This window comes from Hypanus sabinus, chromosome 6 (genome assembly GCF_030144855.1).
Source record: "Hypanus sabinus isolate sHypSab1 chromosome 6, sHypSab1.hap1, whole genome shotgun sequence".
Lineage (NCBI taxonomy): Eukaryota > Metazoa > Chordata > Chondrichthyes > Myliobatiformes > Dasyatidae > Hypanus > Hypanus sabinus.
The window spans coordinates 111,980,854-112,001,693 of NC_082711.1; the positions used below are offsets into that span (position 1 = coordinate 111,980,854).

The window sequence follows — 20,840 nt, forward strand, 5'->3', positions numbered from 1 at the left end:
TGGCTATGCTGAACCATTTTTCTGCCTAGTTCCACTGACCTGCACCTGGACCATATCCCTCCATACCCCTCTCATCCATTTACCTGTCCCAAGTTTTTCTTAATTGTTAAAAGTGAGCCCACATTTACCACTTCATCTGGCAGCTCATTCCACATTCCCACCACTCTGTGTGAAGAAGCCGCTCCCCTAATGTTCTCTTTAAACTTTTCCCCCTTCACCCTTGACTCATGTCCTCTTTTTTTCCTCCCCTAGTTTCAGTGGAAAAAGTCTGCTTGCATTCACTCCATCATAATTTTATATACCTCTATCAAATCTCCCCTCATTCTTATATGCTCCAGGGAATAAAGTCCTAATCTATTCAACTTTTCTCTGTAACTCAGTTTCTGTAGTCCCAGCAACATCCTTGTAAACCTTCTCTGCACTCTTTCAACCTTATTAATATCCTTCCTGTAATTAGATGACCAAAACTGCTCACAATACTCCAAATTCAGCCTCACCAATGTCTTATACAACCTCACCATAACATTCAAACTCTTATACTCAATACTTTGATTTATAAAGGTCAATGTACCAAAAGTTCTCTTTATGACCCTATCTACCTGTGACGCCACTTTTAGGGAATTATGTATCTGTATTTCCAGATCCCTCTGTTCTACTGCACTCCTCAGTGTCCTACCATTTACCTTGTATGTTCTACCTTGGTTTGTCCTTCCAAAGTGCAATACCTCACATTTGTCTGTATTAAACTCCATCTGCCATTTTTCAGCCCATTTTTCCAACTGGTCCAAATCCCTCTGCAATCTTTGAAAACCTTCCTCACTGTCCACTACACCTCCAATCTTTGTATCATCAGCAAATTTGCTGATCCAAGTTCCTCCAAGATTTTGACTCTGTTGCTCTGGGTTTCCAGAATCTGCAGAATGTACTGTGTTGACAAAGCCCTCTTCAACAATAGATATGGAGAATGGATAAAACTGGAGAGCCAACATCCCCTACCACTGTCCCCTAAATGTCTTGTGCCCCTAGTATGGTAGACCGATGAGAAGTGGTAGCCTTGCAAATGGCCTCGAGCCCTCATTGTTGAATCTGGAGCCCCTTGATTTCTTCTGGCACTGGGGCAAGATGACCACTAGTTGATGATGTTCCCTCTCTCATTTGAACAAGCACCACCCACCCCACTTAGCAATGTTTAGCAGAGACACGTAGTGCAGAAAAAGACACGGAATGTAAAGACCGTAAGCCATAGGAGCAGAATTAGTCCATTTGGCCCATTGAGTCTGCTCACTATGACTGATTGATTGATCGCTCAAACCATTTTCCTGCCTTCTCCCCATAACCTAATCAAGAACTTACCAACTTTGTCTTAAGTACACCCAGTGACCTGGCCTTCAGAGCTGCTTGTGGCAACAAATTTCACACATTCACCATCCTCTGGCTGGAGAAATTCCTTCACATTTCTGTTCTAAATGGACATCCCTCCATTCTGAGGTTGTGCCCTAGACTCCCCCACTATGTAAAATGTCCGCTCTACATCTACTCTGTAGGCCTTTCAACATTCAAATGAAATCCCTCCCCTCATTCTTCTAAACTCCAGTGAGTACAGGCCCGGAACCATCAAACACTCCTCATACATTAACCCTTTCATTTCCAGGGTCATTCTCATGAACCACCTCTGAACTCTCTCCAACGTCAGCACATCCTTTCTCAGATAAGGGGCCCAAAACTGCTCACAATACTCCAAGTGAGACCTCACCAGTGCCTTATAAAGCCTCAACATTACATCCTTGCTTTTATATTCCTCTCGAAATGAATGCAAACATGCATTCCTCATCACCAACTCAAGCTGCAAGTTGACCTTCAGGGAAGCTTGCACAAGGATTCCCAAGTCCCTTTGCACCTTGGATTTTTGAACTTTCTGTCCATTTAGAAAATAGTCTATGCTTCTACTCCTTCTGTCAAAGTACATGACCGTTCACATCCCAACAACATATTCCATCTGCCACTTCTTCTCCCAATCTGTTCAAGTACTTCTGTAGCCTCTCTGCTTCCTCAATGCTACTTGCCCCTCCACCTATCTTCATATCATCCACGAAGTCATCAATTTTGTCATCCAAACTATTGACATATAATGTACAAAGAAGCAGTCACAACAGAGACCTCTGTGGATCACCACTGGTCACTGGCAGTCAATCAGAAAGGGCCCCCTTTATTCCCATTCTTAGCCTCCTGCCAATCAGCCAGAGGCCTGTAATACCATGGTCTCTGATCTTGTCCAGCAGCCTTATATGCGGCACCTCATCAAATGCCTGCTGAAAATCCAAGTACACAAGGTTCAACCTCATTCACCATTTCAGGTTGGAGCCAGAGTGGTCACTGCAACTAGACGTGCCTCCATCTTGAATCAAACTTTTCCAGAGATTACATTGGCATCTGTTAGAGGTTTGCTGTGGTGGGTTGGTCAGGGTATGACATGCAGCAAAAATCATCATTCAACTATTATAAAGAGAAAGGAATTACACTATATCAAAATAAAGTTGGAGCATAAAGGATGGATATAGAATAAAATATACAAAAATAGGTGCATTCATTGTCTTGTTTGGTTACAGTATGTACCAAATAAAGTGGCCACTGAATGTATTTCTGTATGGTATGCTCGTGGCCTTCTGCTGCTGTCCCCCATCCACTTCAAGGTTCGATGTGTTGTGTTCAGAGATGCTTCTGCACACCACTGTTGTAACACGGGGATACTTGAGTCACTGTCACCTTGAACCAGTCTGGCCATTCTCCTCTGACCTCTCTCTCATTAACAAAGTGTTTTCTTTTCCCCCAGAGAACTGCCGCTCACTGGATGTATTTTTGGCAATATTCTCTGTAAACTCTAGAGACTGTTGTGCGTGAAAATCCCAGGAGATCAGCAGTTTCTGAGATACTCAAACCACCTCGTCTGGCACCAACAATCATTTCACAGTCAAAGTCACTTAGATCACATTTCTTCCCTACTCTGATGTTTGGTCTGAACAACAACTGAACCTCTTGACCAGGTCTGCATGCTTTTATGCATTGAGCTGCTGCCACATGATCGGCTGATTAGATATTTGCATTAACGAGCAGTTGTACAGGTGTACCCAATAATGTGGCCAGAGTATAAATACCAGCATGTATTTACAATGTAAAGGACATTATAAAAGCTGTTTACAGTGCAGTGATAGGGGTAATAGTTAGAGGGAGTTAGTGGTATGTAACTAGAATGGGTGATCAGATTAACAGCCTGGGGGAAGAAACTTTTAAAGTGGTGCAAAGCTTTTGTTTTAACATCCCTTTTGAGTTTAGGTTTGTAATTCAATAGTACACAGAAATAAAGCAAAACAATGTTCCTCTGGGGCTAAGGTGCAAAACACAGTACATATATCGACACAGCACATCTTGCACATAGTTATGATAGAAGAAAAGACAATCAGTCATAATAAAGTGTATATATCTTGCCCAACCCTGAGTGTCATGGCCTGCAGACAGATGGGGCAGCAGTTTCTCATCAAGCAGGGCAGCTGCAGATGAACGCCGTCCAACTCGGCTTCCACTGGAGAGGAGTGTCGACGGGAGACGCCAGCTCCCCAACGCAGCACAGTCTCCAGCTCTCTCCCACACTGACTCCGCCGGAGCACCTCCTTGCTGGGCGACTGTAACAGGCAACACCGCAGGACGTGGGCCCTGTCCGTGCAGCCACAGAGGTCACTTGGCTCCCCTGCTGTCGGTCTGGCCAGTGAGTGGACAGAAGGGAGCTTTTGGAAAAGGCAGTTCTCAGGATAAGTGGCACCTGCAATGATTTTTCCTGCCTGATTGATGTTGGGAGTCCTCAGATCCCACCACCTAGTTTGACAGGCAGGCCGAGGCGTTAAGAACCCATGCACAGGAATGTTAAAACCTATGTTTTCCTTTGTCAGCACTACATTGACGGAGGGTTAACCAACAACCTGCCTCTGTACGACAAGAACACCATCATCATCTCCCCGTTCACCGGCGAAGTGGACATTTGTCCCAGTGTCTTTGCTGACTGCTTCTTCTACAACTTTGCCAAATTCAGCTACGCGCTCATCCCGGAAAACATGTATCGTATAACCAGGGCATTCTTCCCTCCCAGCTCCAAGGTAATCCCTCTCCATCAGGCACTCGGTTTGGGAGGAACACCCTATTCTCCCCAAAGCCCCCAGCAACCACTTCCAAGAGGGAGGCTATATCCTTCCATAGAACAGACAGCACAGCATTGGCCCTTCAGAGGACATAGAACAGACAGCAAACAACAAGCCCATCTTGTCCCTGGAATGCTGTACCCCTCTATCTTGTCCCCAGAATGCTGTACCCCTCCATCTTCTCCTCAGAATGCTGTACCCCTCCATCTTGTCCCCAGAATGCTGTACCCCTCCATCTTCCCAGAATGCTGTACTCCCTCCATCTTCTCCCCAGAATGTTGTACCCCTCCATCTTCTCCCCAGAATGCTGTACCCCTCCATCTTCTCCCCAGAATGCTGTACCCCTCCATCTTGTCCCCAGAATGTTGTACCCCTCCATCTTCTCCCCAGAATGCTGTACTCCCTCCATCTTCTCCCCAGAATGTTGTACCCCTCCATCTTCTCCCCAGAATGCTGTACCCCTCCATCTTCTCCCCAGAATGCTGTACCCCTCCATCTTGTCCCCAGAATGTTGTACCCCTCCATCTTCTCCCCAGAATGCTGTACTCCCTCCATCTTCTCCCCAGAATGCTGTACTCCCTCCATCTTCTCCCCAGAATGCTGTACCCCTCCATCTTGTCCCCAGAATGCTGTACCCCTCCATCTTGTCCCCAGAATGCTGTACCCCTCCATCTTCTCCCCAGAATGCTGTACCCCTCCATCTTGTCCCCAGAATGTTGTACCCCTCCATCTTCTCCCCAGAATGCTGTACTCCCTCCATCTTCTCCCCAGAATGTTGTACCCCTCCATCTTCTCCCCAGAATGCTGTACCCCTCCATCTTCTCCCCAGAATGCTGTACCCCTCCATCTTGTCCCCAGAATGTTGTACCCCTCCATCTTCTCCCCAGAATGCTGTACTCCCTCCATCTTCTCCCCAGAATGCTGTACTCCCTCCATCTTCTCCCCAGAATGCTGTACCCCTCCATCTTGTCCCCAGAATGCTGTACCCCTCCATCTTGTCCCCAGAATGCTGTACTCCCTCCATCTTCTCCCCAGAATGCTGTACCCCTCCATCTTGTCCCCAGAATGCTGTACCCCTCCATCTTCTCCCCAGAATGCTGTACTCCCTCCATCTTCTCCCCAGAATGCTGTACCCCTCCATCTTCTCCCCAGAATGCTGTACTCCCTCCATCTTGTCCCCAGAATGCTGTACTCCCTCCATCTTGTCCCCAGAATGCTGTACCCCTCCATCTTCTCCCCAGAATGCTGTACCCCTCCATCTTCTCCCCAGAATGTTGTACCCCTCCATCTTCTCCCCAGAATGCTGTACTCCCTCCATCTTCTCCCCAGAATGCTGTACTCCCTCCATCTTCTCCCCAGAATGCTGTACCCCTCCATCTTCTCCCCAGAATGCTGTACTCCCTCCATCTTCTCCCCAGAATGCTGTACTCCCTCCATCTTCTCCCCAGAATGCTGTACTCCCTCCATCTTCTCCCCAGAATGCTGTACTCCCTCCATCTTCTCCCCAGAATGCTGTACTCCCTCCATCTTCTCCCCAGAATGCTGTACCCCCCCCCATCTGGTCCCTGGAATGCTGTAACCCCTCATCTTACCCCCAGAATGCTGTGCACCCCACCCTTGCCCCTGGAATTCTCTACACCCTCATCTTGGCTCGTGGATTTATGTCACCATTCTCCCTGTATTGAATGCTGAACGTCCCTGCTCCCTCTCTCCAGAATTTTCCCTGCTGCTCCCCAGAAAGACAAAACACCATGTCTTCCCCTGCATTGCTAGAACTCTCCATATCCTCCATCTCTCTCTCTATCCCCTCTCTCTGTCCTTCATTCTATTCCCCACTTCTTCCCCGCTCTGTATCCTTCTTTCTCTCTAAACCTCTTTCTCCCCCCCTCCACTATCTTTATCTCTATCTCATGCTCCCCCCCCCCCCCGCCCCCATAACTCAGCAGGTTACTCCCAGTCCTTATCTCAATCTCCAATCTCATATAAACCCTCTTTTCTCACTCTCCAGGGGTTAGAACCCCCAAATCAGCCTGTGGTCTGTGAGTTCCCTGCCCCCAATGCCCCTCTCCCTGGACTCTGGATCATCGCTTCCTGCTGTGATGCCCCTGACCGCGCTCGGGGAGAGGGAAGGGAGCTGGAGAGTGGATCTCAGTATCATCACCTCTCTTTTAGGTGCTGCATCAGTTCCTCAGGAATGGATACAGGGACACCCTGCTCTACCTGCTGGCAAACAGTGAGTACAGATTCCTGTCGGAAACACAAACTTGATATGATTTATCTGTTTCTACACGAGATTCTGCTGAGCAAAGAGGACAGACTGATGGAAGAACCTAGCGGGTTAGGCAGCATGTACGGAGGGGAATACGGAGTCGATGTTTTGGGCACAGACCTTTCAACAGAGCTAGAGAGGAAGGGGGAAGAAGCCCAAATAAAAAGGTGGGTGGAGGGAAGGAGAAGGAGTACAAGCTGGCTGGTGATAGGTGAGATCAGGTGAGGGGGAAGGTGAGTGGGTGGCAGTGGGGAGTTGGGGGGAAACGAAGTAAGAAGCTGGGAGGTGATTGGTGGAAAAGGTAAAGGGCTGAAGAGGAAGGAATTTGACTGAAAAGCAGTGTGGACTGTGTGATGGCAGGTGAGAAGAAGAGATAAGAGTTAAAAGTGGGGAATTGAAGGGGAGTGGGGAGGAGGAAGTTGGAGAAATTAATGTTTATGCCATCAGGTTGGAGGCTATCCAGATGGAATATAAGGTGATCTGCTGGCTTGCTTTCTCTAGCTACTCTTGGCTCTCTCACATATCCGTGTCATCACATAACCCGTACAGGACTTGACCCAATACTTCCCAGTGAAGGTTGAGAGGGTAAGCAGGCTTGGCTTCTGATGTAGAAAGCATGGTGAAGAAGGGTTTTACATGCTGGCCTTTGTCCGTCAGGATGTTGAGTACAAAGTCAAGACATTAGGTTGCAACAACACACACAAAATGCTGGTGGAACACAGCAGGCCAGGCAGCATCTATAGGGAGAAGTGCTGTAGACGTTTCGGGCCGAGACCCTTCGTCAGGACTAAACAAAAGGAAAGATTGTAAGAGATTTGAAAGTAGTGGGGGGAGGGGGAAATGCGAAATGGGAAAGACCGGAGGGGGTGGGATGAAGCTAAGAGCTGGAAGGGTGATTGGCGAAAGTGATACAGAGCTGAAGAAGGGAAAGGATCATGGGACGGGAGGCCTCGGGAGAAGGGGGGTGGAAGCACCAGAGGGAGATGTAGAACAGGCAAACAACTAAATACGTTAGGGATGGGGTAAGAAGGGGAGGAGGGGCATTAATGGAAGTTAGAGAAGTCAATGTTCATGCCATCAGGTTGGAGGCTACCCAGCCGGTATATAAGGTGTTGTTCCTCCAACCTGAGTTTGGATTCATTTTGACAGTAGAGGAGGCCATGGATAGACATATCAGAATGGGAATGGGACGTGGAATTAAAATGTGTGGCCACTGGGTCTTCCTACTTTCTCTGGCAGACCGAGCATAGGTGTTCAGCAAAACGGTCTCCCAGTCTGCGTCGGGTCTCACCAATATATAAAAGGCCACACCGGGAGCACCGGACGCAGTATACCACACCAGCCGACTCACAGGTGAAGTGTCGCCTCACCTGGAAGGACTGTCTGGGGCCCTGAATGGTGGTGAGGGAGGGGGTGTAAGGGCAGGTGTAGCACTTGTTCCGCTTACAAGGGTAAGTGCCAGGAGGGAGATCAGTGGTAAGGGATGGGGGGGGGGGGGACAAGTGGACAAGGGAGTCACGTAGGGAGCGATCCCTGTGAAAAGCAGAAAGAGGGGGGGAGGGAAAAATGAGTTTGGTAGTTGGAGGTGGTGGAAGTTACAGAGAATTATATGAGGCTGGTAGGGTGGTAGGTGAGGACAAGGGGAACCCTATCCCGAGTGAGGTAGCGGTTGGATGGGGTGAGGGCAGATGTGCGGGAAATGGGAGAGATGCGTTTGAGAGCAGAGTTGATGGTGGACGAAGGGAAGCCTCTTTGCTTAAAAAAGGAAGACATCTCCTTTGTCCTGGAATGAAAAGCCTCATCCTGAGAGCAGACGTAGCAGAGATGGAGGAATTGTGAGAAGGAGATAGCATTTTTGCAAGAGACAGGGTGGGAAGAGGAATTCTGATGAACAATTAGTTGCTGAGATGCTGTGAAGTTGTCTGAACAATTATGATTTGACCGGCACCTTCAACACCACACCTGACCCTGTGACCTCGGCCAAAGGTGCAAAGGCCACAGGAACACACTGGTCAAAATTGTGGGTCTCCGTCTTGTGCCACAGTTCAGACCGAGGGCTCACCACTGCCTTCTCACTGGCCATTTAATGTTGAGTTATACACTCACTGTCTGCTTCATTAGGTACACCTGCTAGTATGGGTAGAAGATTGGCCTACTAGCAGAAGATAAAGGCGGTCTATTCTGGTGACGAGGTGTTCCACAGGGGTTGGTATTGGGTCCACTTCTTTTCACGTTATTTGGATTTGTTTTCACGTTACAATTTGGATGAAAGAATTGAGGGCTTTGTGGCCAAGTTTGCAGCCGATACAATGATACATGGAGAGGCAGGTGGCTTTGAGGAAGCAGGGAGTCTGTAGAAGGATGTTGACAGATTGGGAGAATGGGCAAAGAAGTGGTATTTGGAGCGTAGTGTAGGGAAGTGAATGGTCATGCACTTTGGTAGAAGGAATAAAGATGTAGTCTGTTTTCTAAGAGGAGAGAAAGTTCAAAAATGGGAGGCACAAAGAAACTTGGGAGTCTTTGTGCAGGATTTCCTGAAGGTTAATTTGCAAATTGAGTCCGTGGTGAGGAAGGCAATTGCAAAGTTTGCATTCACTTTGAGAAGACTAGAATATAAGTGCAAAGATGTAATGTCGATGCTTTATAAGGCACTGGTGAGGCCTCACTTGGAGTATTGTGAGTAGTTTTAGGCCCCTTGTTTAAGAAAATATGTGCTGGCTTTGGAGAGGGTCCAGAGGAGGTTCACAGGAATGATCCTAGGAAAGAAAGGGTTAACATGTGAGGAACATTTGATGACTCTGGGCCTGTACTCACTGGAGTTTAGAAGAATGAGGAGGGATCTCATTGAAACCTATGGAATAATGAAAGGCTTCAATAGAGTGGACATGGAGAGGATATTTCCTATAGTAGAAGAGTCTAGGGCCAGACAGCATAGCCTTAGAACTGAGGGGCATTCATTTCAAACAGAGATGAAAAGGAATTTCTGTCACACGTTTGCACTGAAGAAAGGCTCTTAGTGTGTTAGTAGTCATAGATCAATCACTCGAGTCGGGTATGATCTTCTCCTAAGGGGTTGTCTATTGGGTCCTTGTGGATGTAGAGCCCGATTCTGTTGTAGCGCGGACAAGAGCAAGTTGTAGCTGTGGTCAGTGACTGGGTCTTCCTGTTGTTCAGTCTCTCCTTCCACAGCTGCCGCTTGTTCTCTGCGGCACAACCGAGACGTTCACATGTAGCTCAGATCCCTCTTGGACAGATTTCCTCCAGGTGTATCTATCGAGTGCAATGTCCTCTCGGGTTTTAGGCATAATGTAGAATTTCTTCAGGCTGATTTTGATTTATCTTTGAAGTGTGCCTTTACCCACCAGGGACTCACTGACTTGTTAGTAGTGGAGATGTTTCTCACAAGATACCTAGCCCCTCGTTCACACTCTGCGTCTCTCCATCACCTGCACACTCCTCCCACTGGATCCCCTCTCCTTCATATTAACCTATGCTCCACCTTCCTCTCCCATCAGACTCCATTATCTCCAAACTCCCAACCTATGTCTCCAACGTAGAGCAGGATACCCCCAGGGCAAGAGATCTTGCCTCCCCTCCACCTTGTCCTGACAAAGGGTCTCAGACCGAAACGTTGACTGTTTATTCCTCTCCATAGATGCAGTTCCTCCAGCATTTTGTGCGTTACTCTGTATTGAATTGAATTGACCTTATTTCTTACATCCTTCACGTACATGAGGAGTAAAAATCTTTACGTTACGTCTCCTTCAAATGTGCAATGTGTCAGTTATAATAAATAGTATGTACAGCAGGACAGTCAATATAACATAGAAACACACTCAAATCAGCATGAGTTCATCAGTCTGATGGCCTGGTGGGAGAAGCTGTCCCGGAGCCTGTTGGTCCTGGTGTTTATGCTGCGGTACCATTTCCTGGATGGTAGCAGCTGGAACAGTTTGTGGTTGGGGTGACTCAGGTCCCCAGTGATCCTTCAGGCCCTTTTTACACACCTGTCTTTGTAAACGTCCTTAATAGTGGGAAGTTCACATCTACAGCTGTGCTGGGCTGTCCGCACCACTCTCTGCAGAGTCCTGCAATAGGGGGAAGTACAGTTCCCACACCAGGCAGTGATGCAGCCAGTCAGGATGCTCTCAATTGTGCCCCTGCAGTATCTGCAGAATCTCTTATGTTTGTTCTCTTGCCTGTACTTTCCCCTCCAATCTCTGAATGTATTTAAATCCTGTTTTGGAGAAAGCAATCTCTTCACTTGTGTTTCATTTTTTAGATATGCTAACTCTTGATCGCCCTGTTATAGCCAAGATCTTATCCCAATGGTATTGTAAGAGGAGTCTGCACTGTCTTTCTGTGAACCTCTGCCTGCAACTTGAAGAGAGCTCCAATGTTGGTTCCCTGGAAGGCCGTTTTTCTTGGCACAAGGCCTGGATTCCTAAAGGTATCATTTCCATATATTTCTCCATCCTTTGAAGGTCACATCACTTCTTTTCATTTTGTTCAAGGTGCATATCTTCAGGACTTTGGAGACCCTCTGGCTCCAGTTAGCAATTGGGATTCAGAACACATCTAATCCCAGATATCCACCTTCAGAGTCACAGAGTCTTCAAACACAACCTCAGAGAAACAGGCACTGTGTCCCTTCCTCCGTGCTTAGCTGTTAATCTGTCTAGTCCCATAAACCTGCACCCGGACTATACTCCCATCCATGTACCTATCTAAGCTTCTCTTAACATGCTTGTCCCGCCAATCTCCTCATAACATTTGTTCTCCCCTCTTTCAATCTTATTTACACCTTCCCTGTAGGTAGGTGACCAGAACTGCATACAATACTCCAAGTTAGGCCTCACCAACATCTTATACAACTTCAACAGGATCCTTTCCACAGGATAAAATCCCATTGCCTCTTTGAGTCCATAGCTGTCACAACCTAACGACAACTACCCTGAAGTCTCCATCCACAGTTGTACGTGAAAAATTGTTCAGATCTCCACAAGGCTCTGTGCCGTTTGTGGTTCTGGCCTGATACCATATCTCCCTTGTTCTGGGATCTACCTTTGGAACCTTCCTTCTGAACCGGTGTGCCTTTTCAGCGGCCAGCTCTGAGGCCCCACTTTAATTCACTTCGCGATCAGAATTCCAGTCAGTATCAGGTTATATGTTATGACATTACTGACATTTGTTGTGAAATTTGTTGCGTTTGTGGCATTACAGCACAATATATATAAAAAAAACTATGTTACAACAAGAAATATAAACACAAATAAATAGTGTAAAATGAGAGTAAAATAGTGAGGTAGTACTCATGGGATCATTGTCTGTTCAGAAATCTTATGGGGGAGGGGAAGAGGCTTTTCCTGAAATGTTGAGCGTGGGTCTTCAGGCTCCTGTACCCCCTCCATTATGGGAGCAATGAGAAGTGGGCATGTCCTGGGTGACGGGGGTCCTTAGTGAGGGATACCGCCTTTTTGAGGCATCGCCTTTTGAAGGTGTCCTGGATACTGAGGAGGCTGGTGTCCATGATACAGCTGACTGAGTTTGCAACTTTCAGCTGCTTTTTCCAATCCTGTGCAGTGGCCCCTCCATATCAGACAGTGATGCAACCAGTTAGCATACTCTCCAGGAGAAATCTGTGAGTCTTTGGTAACAAAGGAATTCTCAACCTTCTAATGAAGTATAGCTGCTGACTTGTCTTCTTCGTAACTGCACTAATTTGTTAGGCCCAGGATAAATCCTCAGAGATGTTGACACCCAAGAACTCTAAACTGCTTGCTCTCTCCACTTCTGACCCATTGATGAGGACGGGTGTGTGTTCCCTCCATCTTTGTCTTCGTTCCAATAGTTATGTGGCTGCATGCTAAATTTAGTTTGATATTTCCCCCGAAGAGCTTTCTGGTGTGAAACTGTGTTAAAACTGATACTGACACAAGGTGTTGCTCTGTCTATAGAATGTGGCCTTTTTTGGAATTGAGGGTTTGTAGTTAATGATCCTAATATCATTCTTCCTATTTCTATTCCATAATATTTAACTATATAGGAGACTGTTCAGCCTATGGTGTCTCTCAGTGCAATCTCATCTCCCCGGTAGTTTTAAGACCAAAAGACATAGGAACAGAATTAGGCTATTTGGCTTATTAAGACTGCTCCACCATTCCATCGTGGCTGACTTACCATCCCTCTCAGCCACATTCTCCTGCCTTCTCTCTATAACTTTGACACTCAGACTAATCAAGAGCTTATCAATCTCTGCTTTGAATACACTCAATGACTTGGCCTCCACTGCTGTCTGGCTAAAAAATTCCTCATTATTTTTGTTCTAAATGGACATCACTCTATTCTGAGGCTGTGCTTTCTGGTCCTAGAATCCCACGCTGTAGGAAACATTAACTCCACATCCACTCTATCTAGGCCTTTCAATGTTTGATAGGTTTCAATGAGATTTCCACACCCCCAGCCATTCTAAACTCCAGTGAGTACAGGCCTAGAGACATCAAACTGTCTCATCCATTAACCCTTTCATTCCTGCTGTATAGGCCCCCCATCCTCCCTCCTGATTCCCTCACTTTGCCTTCCTCCTCAATTCTCTCCATTTATGCCCCCCCCCCCCCGATGTACTTTCCCTTGGCCTTTGATTCTACTCTTCAGTCTCTTTCACCATTGAGTGAGATGTTTGGAGAGATGGGGGCTGTGTTGAGATGTTACTCAATTGTATTGTCCGTCTGTTTTTATCAGTGTTGTGGTTTCTAAGCGTGAAGAAGACTAGTATCCTGGGCATCTGCAGACTAGCCTTGCGCCCAATGCAGAGGTAAGTGTTGCAGTATTTATCACCTTTCTTTAGGAGTTAGCCTTCTCTGCCGTTTTTGTATTGATCTTTACTGAAAGGTAGCATTGGCCTGATGGACTGAATGGTCTTCTGGAAATTCCCAAGCTCTTGTCCAGCAGCAATTTTACTGACCCACTCTGCGCGATCGACACAAAGGTCCGCTAAACCAGAGTTCTGGTAAGACATGCAGTCAGCAGGGCTACCATAAAGCCATGTTTGGTAAAGCATAATGAAATATTTGTAGCTAAGTGTGTTCCTTGCAATTCACTCACGGTGAGGCTTCAGTCTGGAGGACCAACTGATCTGTCAACTGATTTCGACAATGCTGAGTTCCCACTCTCTCCTATCGGTACTCAGAATCATGTTTATTATCACTAACGTATGCCTTAAAGTTTATTGTTTTGTATCCACGGTACAGCGCAAGGTGTGACTTGCAACTAACAGGCTCCTGGATTTGGCTCCGTGGCTGTGGGCTCACTTTCATAAACTTCAGTTCTGAATGCTATTTGCTCACTCTACTTGTTTGCACTATTTGCACTTTATCGGGTGTTTGATGGTCTTTTTTTTAATGGATTCTATTGATTTTCTCAGTTTTGTGGCTGCCTGTGAGGAGAGGAATCTCAAGGGTGTATATAGTATGCAAACTCTGATAATAAATGCACTTTGTCCTTTGCAAAGGATGAATAGTGAGGTAGTGTGCAGGAGTTGATGGATTGTTCAGAAATCTGATGGTGGAGTTAGTTTATATAACCCTTTTAAAGGACAGGTTTATGTAGAGGGGATCAGATAGCAGAAACCTGAACCATAAACTGAAAATGCTGGAAACACTTTGAGTTGTCAACATTGATGTCCTTAATCTCCTGGATTTTAAACGTCTTCAGATGGTAGTGCACTCAAAACAGAAGTAGACTTTGAACTTGGAGCTATAGAACACTACAGTACAGAAACAGGTCCTTCAGCCCCTCTAGTCTGTGCCAAACTATCTGCCTAGTCCCATTGACCTGCACCAGGACCATAGCCCACCATTACCCTCCCATCCATGTACCTATCCAAACTACTCTTAAAAGTTGAAATCAAACCCATACCTACCACTTCCATTGGCAGCTCGTTCCACCCTCACCATCCTCTGAGTGAGGAAGACCCTCTTCGTGTTCCCCTTAAACTTTTCACCTTTCACCCTGAACCTATGGCCTGTAGTTTTTGTTCCACCCAACCTTAGTGGAGAAGAACTTGGGCAAAATCAAACTTCAACTTTATCAGGTCTCCTGTGGGTCACCACTGACTTAATGGAGAAGTGGGAATGATTTCACTGCTAACCACAGCTGATGAGCCCCATGTGCCCGAAGCGAATGGTTTTAAGGCATCAGTAACCCACCTTTCCCTTAACCCATCAGTAGAAACGGTTTCACAGGGCTTAGTAGCTAAGCCACACATGAAGGCCAGAAGCTGGATTTGGCTGTCAGAGGCTATTTGGACGCATGCCATTGGGCACATTTAATAGGTCATGGGAACCATGCCTGGCTATGACAACCTTAATATATTAATTAATAAGTGTAGAGGGTTTGCTTGCCAGGGTTTCAGGCAATGCATTTCCTCTGTAACATACCTTGCCACAGTAAGTTATAACTTTTTTTCCTCTTTGTCTCCCCATCCACCAGAGTTAGAAGATGGTTCCTCTGCATCCCATCAGCATTGACAGTTAAGCATGATGACCGTGGGACCACAGAGTCACAGAGTACCTTAAGCATAGAAGGAGGCTGTTCATTCCATCAAACTTCCACTGGTTCTATTTAACAGCAATACATTCCCAAGAACTACTGCCATATTATTTCTTTCCCTTTTGGAGATATATCCAGACTTTGTCTGAACATTATAGTTAGATCTCAACTCCACTACAGCCCCAGCACTGTAATTTAGACTGTAAACCCATGAGACATAGAAACAGAATTAGGCCATTCAGCCCATTGAGTCTGCTCCATTGTGGCTGGTTTATTGTCCCTCTCAATCCCATTCTCCTACCTTCTCCCCGTAACCTTTGACACCCTGACTGATCAAGAACCTATCAACCTCTGCTTTAAATATAGTCAATGACTTGGCCTCCACAGCTGTCTGTGGCAATGAATTCTACAGATTCACCACTCTTTATCTGGCTAAAGAAATTCCTCATTATCTCTGTTCTAAATGGACACCTTTCTATTCTGAGGTTGTGCCCTCTGTTCCTGGATCCCTCCACTATTGGAAACATCCTCTCAACATCCACTCTTCTCAGACTTGTCAGTCTGAGTAGGTTGCAATGAGCTTCCCCCCTCATTCTTCTAAACTCCAATGAGAACAAGCCCAGAGCCATTAAATGCTCCTCATGCACTAACCCTTTCATTCCTGGAATCATTCTCGTGAACCTCCTCTTCACCCTCTCCAATGACAGCACATATTTTCTTAGATAAGGGGTGGGTCCAAAACTGCTCACAATACTCCAAGCGTGGTTTGATCAATGCCTTATAAATACTCAGTGTCGCCTACTTGCTTTAATATTCCAGTTGTATAATGAATATTATATTTGTATATACAATTTACTGTAGATTTTATACATATTATACACAATAGACAAAGGCTTTTTCGGCAGGATGTTGGTGTGGTTTGTTGGTTGGTGCTTTTGTCTAACCAGAAGTTAGACAGGCCCTACTCTAGATATTTGAACATGCTCTGTGCTGACTCTCTCACCTTAATGACAGATTGCTCTCTTGCGTGGAACACAGAACATTACAACACACTTCAGGCCCTTCAGCCCATAATGTTGTGCCATCCTTTTAACCTACTCCAAGATCAATCTAGACCTTCCCTCCCACATGATCTTCCATTTCTTTATCATCAACGTGCCTATTGATGTTATTTAAATGTCCCTGATATATCTAACTCTATCACCATCCCCCGCAGGGTGTTGCTCACACCCACCATTCTCTGTGTAAAAGATGTGTGTATATATATCTCTATCTCTGACTCACTTTATACTTTTCTCCAGTCACCTTAAAATTATGCCCCTTCATATTGGCCATTTCCATCCTGGGAAAAATCAACTTGCCATCAAGTTACCTCTCATCTTCACTCCAAACAGAAAAGCCCTAGTTCAGTCAACCCATCCTCATGAAAAGACCATAACACTGTAAAACGTAAGAGCACAATTAGGCACCCATCCCATCGAGTCTCCTCCACCATTCCATCATGGCTGACTTGTTATCTAGATCGTAGAGCCTGGTCCTAGATTCACACACTAGAGGAAACCTCCTCTTCACATCCACTGTCTAGGCCAGAGGTCGGCAACCTGCGGCTCCAGAGCCACATGCGGCTCTTTGATCTCTGTGATGCGGCTCCCCGTGGTTTGTTAGCTTTTGAAATGTAATTCGAAATTTGAAGATTATGGTGATCTTGTACAATATGAAAACTTTGCGGAGACACCGTTTCCTGGCACATCCGAACCGGCTCACAATTAGCTACCGTTCCGACTAAGGGAGATAGCCTACGGGGGTTTGTGAGTACGTGTCTTTTGGAGCATCCGCGCCCACGGGGACGGGTTGAGGGAGGCTTTAAAGCAAGGCTGTTTAGTTCGAATAAAGTTACCTTTGACTGCAGTCTTTATTTTAGCGCTGCGTGTAGCACACCGCTACAACGTGTTTTTTATCGCTATTAATATACATCACAACTGCCAATGCGCGCCAGTGCGCGCTTTCTTTTAATTCTTCGATCCAAGGTAGGCTACCTACGGAGTAACCTTCAACCCAACGTCTTTTTTTCGGAGTTCAAAATGTTTTTGTTGCATGCAGAAATGTAATTTCGTTTTCTCTGCAGGAGTTCATCAATTTCATAAATGCAACACATTATAGTTTGTTTATACATAGCATAAAGGCAAAAAAAAACCGTTGTATGCAGTGTTATTTCATTTTGTGGCTCCCAGTGTTTTCTTTTCTGTGGGAAATGGGTCCATATTGGCTCTTTCAGTGGTAAACGTTGCCGACCCCTGGTCTAGGCCTTTCAATATTTAATAGGTTTCAATGAGAGACTCCCTCATTCTTCTAAACTTCTAAACTTCAGCGAGTACAGGCATGGACCCATCAAATGCTCCTCATGCATTAACCCCTTTATTCCTGGAATCACTCTTGTGAACGTCCCCGGACCTCTCCAATGCCAGCGCACCTTTTCTCAGACCAGCCCAAAATTGCTCACAATGGTCCACGTGCTCCACCTATCTGTATCATCTGCAAACTTGGCCACAAAGCCATCAATTCCGTCATTCAAATCATTAACACATAACGTGAAAAGAAACTGTCCCTGCGGAACACCACTTGTCACTGGCAGCCAACCAGAATAGGGTACCTTTATTCCACCTCTTTGCATTCCGCCAGTCAGCCTATCTTCTATCCATGCTAGTATCTTTCCTGTAATACCATGGGCTCTTACCTTGTTAAGGGGCCTCATGTGCGGCACCTACTGAACATCCAAATAAACAAAATCGGCTGTCTATCCTGTGCTTATTATTTCCTCAAAAAATTCCAACAGACTTCCCCAAAGGAAACTATTCTGAGTTAATTATGGACTCCAACATCTTCCCAACCACAGAGGTCAAGCTAACTGGCCTATAATTTCTTCTGTCTCTCCCTTCTTAAAGAGAGGAGTGCCATTTGTAATTTTCCAGTCCTCAGGAACCATTGCAGAATCTGAACTTCTGGAAGACCATGACTCATGCCTCCACAATCTCTCCAGCGACCTCTTTCAGAAACCCGGGGTGTGGTCCATCTGGTCCAGGTCTCTTATCTACCTTCGGATCTTTCAGCTTCCTAAGCACCTTCTCCTTAGTAACTCACCTCTGACAATCTCAAACTTCTAGCCTATTGCTAATGTCTTCCACAGTGATGGCTGATGGAAAATACTTGATCAGTTTGTCCACCATTTCATTGTTCTCCGTTATACCTCTCCAGCATCATTTTCCAGTGGTCCGATATCCACTCTCATCTCTTTTTCACTTTATATATCTAAAAAAACTTTTAGTCTTCTCTTTAATATTATTCTCCTGCTTACCTTCAAATTTCATTTTTTCCTCTCCGGATGGATTTTTAGTTGCCTTGCTTTTTAAAAGCTTTTCAGTCCTCTATCATCCCACTAATTTTTTCTATACTATATGCTCTTTCTTTTGCTTTGATGCTGTCTTTGACTTCCCTTGTCAGCCACAGTTGCCACATCCTCCCTTTACAATATTTCTTCATCATTGGGATGTATCTATTTTCGAATTGCCCCCAAAACAATAGTAGTACTGCTCTGCTGTCATCCCTGATAGTGTCCCTTCAACTCTGGCCAGCTCCTCTTTCATCCCCCTGTAATTCCCTTTACTCCAGTGAAATACAAATAGATTCAATCTTGTCTTCTCCCCCTGAAACCGAAGAGTGAATTCTATCATTTTATGATCAATTCATTCCAAGGGTTGCTTTACCTTCAGCTCTCCAGTCCAGGCAGCATCCTGATAAATCTCTGCACCCTCTCAGACAGAAGCATTTCAGATGAGTGTTAAACCCTGATCTAGTCCAGACAACACCCTGATAAATCTCCTCTGCACCCACTCAGACAGAAGCCTTTCAGACGAGTGTTAAACCCTGATCTGGTTTAGTTATTTTACTTTAAAACACAAGAGAAGAGGAGCAGGGGTAGGAAATCTGGCCAATCTAGCTCCTCCTACATTGTCGATTCCCATCACAGCTGAATTGCCTTGGTCCTCAACTCCTCATAAGCCCTCAATTCATAAACACAGATTTGGTAGACACTGACAATTCAGGGTAACACACACAAATTGCAGGAGGAACTCATGCGGACGATTCATGGTAACACACACAAATCGCCTGAGGAACTCATGCTGACAATTCAGGGTAACACACACAATCTGCCGGAGGAACTCATGCTGACAATTCAGGGTAACACACACAAGTTGCCGGAGGAACTCATGCTGACAATTCAGGGTAAGACACACAAATTGCCGGAGGAACTCATGCTGACAATTCAGGGTAACACACACAAACTGCAGGAGGAAGTCATGCTGACAATTCAGAGTAACATACAAAATCTGCTGCAGGAACTCCTGCTGACAATTCAGGGTAACACACACAATCTGCCGGAGGAACTCATGCTGACAATTCAGGGTAACACACACAATCTGCCGGAGGAACTCATGCTGACAATTCAGGGTGACACACACAAATTGCAGGAGGAACTCATGCTGACAATTCAGGGTAACACACACAAATTGCAGGAGGAACTCATGCTGACAATTCAGGGCGACACACACAATCTGCCAGAGGAACTCATGCTGACAATTCAGGGTAACACACACAATCTGCCGGAGGAACTCATGCTGACAATTCAGGGTAACACACACAAATTGCCAGAGGAACTGATGCTGACAAATTTAGGGTGACACACACAATCTGCCGGAGGAACTCATGCTGACAATTCAGGGTAACACACACAAATTGCCGGAAAAACTCCTGCTGACAATTCAGGGTAACTCACACAATTGCCGGAGGAACTCATGCTGACAATTCACGGTAACACACACAATCTGCTGGAGGAACTCATGCTGACAATTCAGGGTAACTCACACAATCTACCAGAGGAACTCATGCTGACAATTCAGGGTAACTCACACAAATTGCCTGAGGAACACATGCTGACAATTCAGGGTAACACACACAATTTGCCGGAGGAACTCATGGTGACAATTCATGGTAACACACACAATCTGCCGGAGGAACTCATGCTGACAATTAGGAGTAACACACACAATCTGCTGGAGGAACTCCTGCTGACAATTCAGGGTAACACACACAAATTGCCAGAGGAACTGATGCTGACAAATTTAGGGTGACACACACAATCTGCCGGAGGAACTCATGCTGACAATTCAGGGTAACACACACAATCTGCCGGAGGAACTCATGCTGACAGTTCAGGGTAACAAACACAAATTGCCGGAAAAACTCCTGCTGACAATTCAGGGTAACTCACACAATTGCCGGAGGAACTCATGCTGAAAATTCAGGGTAACTCACACAATTGCCGGAGGAACTCATGCTGACAATTCAGGGTAACTCACACAAATTGCCGGAGGAACTCCTGCTGACAATTCAGGGTAACTCACACAATTGCCGGAGGAACTCATGCTGAAAATTCAGGGTAACTCACACAATTGCCGGAGGAACTCATGCTGACAATTCAGGGTAACTCACACAAATTGCCGGAGGAACTCATGCTGACAATTCAGGGTAACACACACAATCTGCCGGAAGAACTCATGCTGACAATTCAGGGTAACACACACAATCTACCAGAGGAACTCATGCTGACAATTCAGGGTAACTCACACAAACTGCCTGAGGAACACATGCTGACAATTCAGGGTAACACACAGAAATTGCCGGAGCAACTGATGCTGACAATTTAGGGTAACACACACAAATTGCCGGAGGAACTCATGCTGACAATTCAGGGTAACACACACAAATTGCCGGAAAAA

The 20,840-nt window shown here is 45.9% G+C and overlaps 1 protein-coding gene across 3 annotated transcripts in view; it reads left to right on the forward strand.

The window, feature by feature from the left end:
- The window catches only part of LOC132395758 (patatin-like phospholipase domain-containing protein 2), a 32,602-nt gene extending 14,879 nt beyond the window's left edge, over window positions 1–17,723 (forward strand). The window contains exons 4-8 of one of the 3 annotated variants that reach the window (XM_059972748.1): window positions 3,942–4,145; window positions 6,360–6,420; window positions 10,739–10,906; window positions 13,198–13,270; window positions 14,947–17,723. In XM_059972748.1, the coding sequence (XP_059828731.1) occupies window positions 3,942–4,145; window positions 6,360–6,420; window positions 10,739–10,906; window positions 13,198–13,270; window positions 14,947–15,082 (642 nt within the window). In that variant the 3' untranslated portion in view covers window positions 15,083–17,723. The remainder of the gene's footprint in view (window positions 1–3,941; window positions 4,146–6,359; window positions 6,421–10,738; window positions 10,907–13,197; window positions 13,271–14,946) is intronic. The other 2 variants (XM_059972749.1, XM_059972750.1) reach the window with 2 other exon arrangements.
- Window positions 17,724–20,840: the final 3,117 nt, after the last annotated feature.